This window comes from Arachis ipaensis, chromosome B01, assembly GCF_000816755.2.
Source record: "Arachis ipaensis cultivar K30076 chromosome B01, Araip1.1, whole genome shotgun sequence".
Taxonomy (NCBI): Eukaryota; Viridiplantae; Streptophyta; class Magnoliopsida; order Fabales; family Fabaceae; genus Arachis; species Arachis ipaensis.
In genome coordinates, this window is record NC_029785.2 from 42,049,914 (window position 1) to 42,053,533 (window position 3,620).

The window sequence follows — 3,620 nt, forward strand, 5'->3', positions numbered from 1 at the left end:
TTTGTTTTGATTTTTAAATTTCAAAAGATAAAATTATAAATTGAATTTTGAATTTTAACTAAATTAAAAAAATTAGAATAATTTTTATTTAAATATTTTTTATAAAATTAAAAAATTTAAATATTTTTCATAAAATTAAATAAAAAATATTTTTTATTTTTATTAAAGTACAAAAAAATATTTTAATAAAATATTGATATAATATAAATTTTAAAAAAATTATTTATTAACATAAAAAATACATTTCACGTATCGTTATTTTAATTTATTCACGTTTTTGTGGTACTTATAAAATTATCATCTTACCGAAAGAAACACCTTAGTTAAAATAAAAACTCGAGTTGCCTTTTTAACGAAGTATCGGCCATGGCGGCTTTTAGGCAAAGAGAGGAGTCTCTGATTTTAGCCTTTTTGTGAATTGCGGGCAACGCACCTCACATTGCCTTCACCAAATTGCACCTTCAATTCTTCCTCAATTTTCAAGCTTTACCCTTCTTCCATAACGCTAATCCAACCCTCTTCTCGTTTTGTAAGTTTCTTTATTCTTTCTTTCGCCATTGCTATTGCGTCTTTTTCCATTGTTTTCCCCCCTTCTTCTTATTAGGGGTTTTGCTAGGGCTTCTTCATGCGGTCTACCTTCATATCTTCATTGTAAGCGGCATTTACATTTAAATCTGTGCTATTAAGAAAATTCGAGCTTCACCTGCATTTTGTTAAGTAGCACCCACCATAATTTAGGTAACAATTTCAAGATCTCAAGCTTCTTCTTTTGGGGGTTATTTTTCAAGGTGGAAAGAAAAGAGTCTCTGTTCACCAACTCCGTATGAAAATGCTGAATTTTTCAGCTTCTTTTTGTTGTATACCATGTATCTGTAAATGGGGTTCTTTTAATTTTGTTGTTTTATCTCTTTGGGATGAATTTTTAGGCTTCTGTTGCGACACGAAGAAGATGAGGTTGTGATCCTGAGTGTCATGGGGATATATGATATATAATTTGGAGAATTGGGGCAGAAGAAAAATAGAAAGGTGGAAAACCATACACAATGCCTATGTTCCCTTTGAGCATGAGCTCAGAAAGGGTGCAGGACAACAATGAGAGGAGAAACACTATGGTGTATCTCAATGTATATGATCTCACGCCTGTGAACAATTACCTTTATGCCTTTGGTGTTGGAATCTATCACTCGGGTATCGAAGGTTTGTCTGCATAACCCCTTTTATGCTCTTAGATTACTGCAAGGTTTTAATTTTGAGCTTGTGTTGTTTCATCATATTGCGAGGATTAGCTAGGATGAATTATGAGACAATTAGATTTTGTATATGTTATAGAATTGCCAAGTGATATTATGTCATAGTGCTTTGTTGTTGGTCGAAGAATAGAGGAAAAGGAAAAGGAAAAAATTGAGGTGGTACTTGAATGCATATTGTCAGTATATATAATGTGAAATGAAGTGTCTGTTTTGTTTGGTAAGGAGATACGTGTGACTGTGTGAAAATTATTGTATTGTTAGAAGGTAGATTTTTCGTTGTTGTATGTTATGTTGCTCCTTGATCTGGCTTTCCCAATAAGACGTACCACTGGAGAATAGTGCATCATGATGAAAATAGTTAATGCTGCTTGCAGTGGTTGGTAATTTTTTTTTTTAGGCTAGTAGGTCCTGGGAACTTATGATTCTTTAAAATTTTATCGGACTTAATTTAAGTAATGTATTAAACTATGGAAGCTTGTGAATTAGGGTGAGGAAGACAGTTACCTATAGACTTTTCAGTGATCTCAAAGGTACAGATTTGAGAATTTTAAATTTTATTCAAGGTGTTGCTTTTCATTGTTTCGAAATTGTGGTTAATAAATTTGTACCTGTTGGATCTAATCTAAGGTTTAATACACTAGAAGAAACTCTCCTCTCTTTACACTTGATGTTCTTTGTAAAAATATCTCTTATAATGCTCTGTGTCCAACTTATTTTAACCAAATATCAATATCATCCTTCATCCTCTCACTTTGTGTCTTTACATAATCAATGAGTTGCAACTTCACAACGTTTTGGTATTATTGCCTCATATTTCATCGTAGTTTCTGTCACTTTAAGCCTTTTTATGTGAATCTAAACTAACTCAACTACTTGAATATATGGAGATCTTCATTTCTATTCTCCACAACTGACATTCTAGAATTCGCATCACTTCACTGTGATCTTATGATTGCTCATTGGTGTTGGTTTTGGCGCTTCCAAATTCTGAATTCAGTTGTTGCGATTCAGAATAACCTCATCCAACTGATGTTAGGGGTTTCCATTTAGTATAGAGTTGTTTTCTGCATTTAGTGCATTTACCTCTTCTTGTTACTATCTTGTTTCTAGTGGGTCATCATTGGCTTGTTGTTTGTCATTCCACAACAAGATCACATTTGATATAGTGGTAGTGTTCAGATAACAAATGGAATTCCACTCCATATATCTCCTATGACACTTCTTGGAATGTGTTCTTCATATTCTTAATCCAACAACTTCAAATATCATTAAGTTATAACATCTAAATGAATAGTATAAATTATTGTACAGGGGGCTTTGATGTTTTTTTTTTTAATATCCTCCTAAACCAACTTATAGCTTATTGTTTCGGTGAACAGTACATGGCATGGAATATGGCTTTGGTGCACATGATTACTCAACAAGTGGCGTATTTGAGGTGGAACCTAGAAGCTGTCCCGGCTTCATTTTCAGAAGATCAGTGTTATTAGGTACCACTGACATGTCTCAGTTAGAATTTCGCACTTTCATTGAGCACTTATCTTCAAAGTATCATGGAGACACTTACCATCTGATTGCCAAGAATTGCAACCATTTTACGGACGAAGTTTGCCAACAACTAACTGGAAAGCCTATTCCCGCATGGGTAAATCGGCTGGCCCGTGTAGGTGAGAATTGCTTGCTAATACTGATTTCTTAGCAGGTGTAATTTGCCTTTTCATTATATGTATTATAAATTTTAGATTAAAATATACTTTTTGTTTCTGAATTTTTTGGAAAGTTTCAAAAGTATGCTTAATGTTTATTTTGATTCAATTTTGTCCCTAATGTTTCAAATAAGTTTCAGTTCTACCCTGGACGTTAATTTTTTTACAGTCAACATCTGGTCAATTATATTTATACCAATTTTGCCCCTAATAGCATCATCATCCACCATCACCATCTCACCTTTAACCCAGCTCATCATCACCACCACCACAAACAACAATAACAACAATAGATTAAACACAGCTCAACAATACATTTAACAAATATTCTAGAATCACTCTCATGCCAAATTGGGAACACCAATATGAAGAGGACATGGATCTGTTAAGGTTCGAACTAGCAAAGTTGGATGCGAAGCTGCGAAAGAGAAGATTGCGGCTGAAGCAAAGCCAGAGGACAATCTGCAATGAACAACGCAACATGATCTGCAGCAGGGGTCGAACTCTCACGCGGCGTACTTCTCTGTTTGTCACATAGTGACAGTGGCGGCAGTGAGAGGTGGGTGGGCAGTGGCAAGGGGTGGTGGAGGTGGGATGGGGAGCTGTTGGAGATGGATAAGAGAGGGAGGATGAAACAGGACGAGGGTGGTGCAAGGTGAGGGAA

At 34.9% G+C, this 3,620-nt stretch overlaps 1 protein-coding gene across 8 annotated transcripts in view; it reads left to right on the forward strand.

Annotated features, from left to right (window-relative positions):
• LOC107629578 (deSI-like protein At4g17486) overlaps positions 313-3,620 on the forward strand; it is a 4,704-nt gene continuing 1,396 nt past the window's right edge. Inside the window, exons 1-4 of one of the 8 annotated variants that reach the window (XM_021120671.1) lie at positions 325-651; positions 739-821; positions 927-1,197; positions 2,630-2,917. In XM_021120671.1, the coding sequence (XP_020976330.1) occupies positions 1,044-1,197; positions 2,630-2,917 (442 nt within the window). In that variant the 5' untranslated portion in view covers positions 325-651; positions 739-821; positions 927-1,043. Of the gene's footprint in view, positions 822-926; positions 1,198-2,629; positions 2,918-3,620 lie in introns of all 8 variants that reach the window. The other 7 variants (XM_021120662.1, XM_021120676.1, XM_021120668.1 and 4 more) reach the window with 7 other exon arrangements.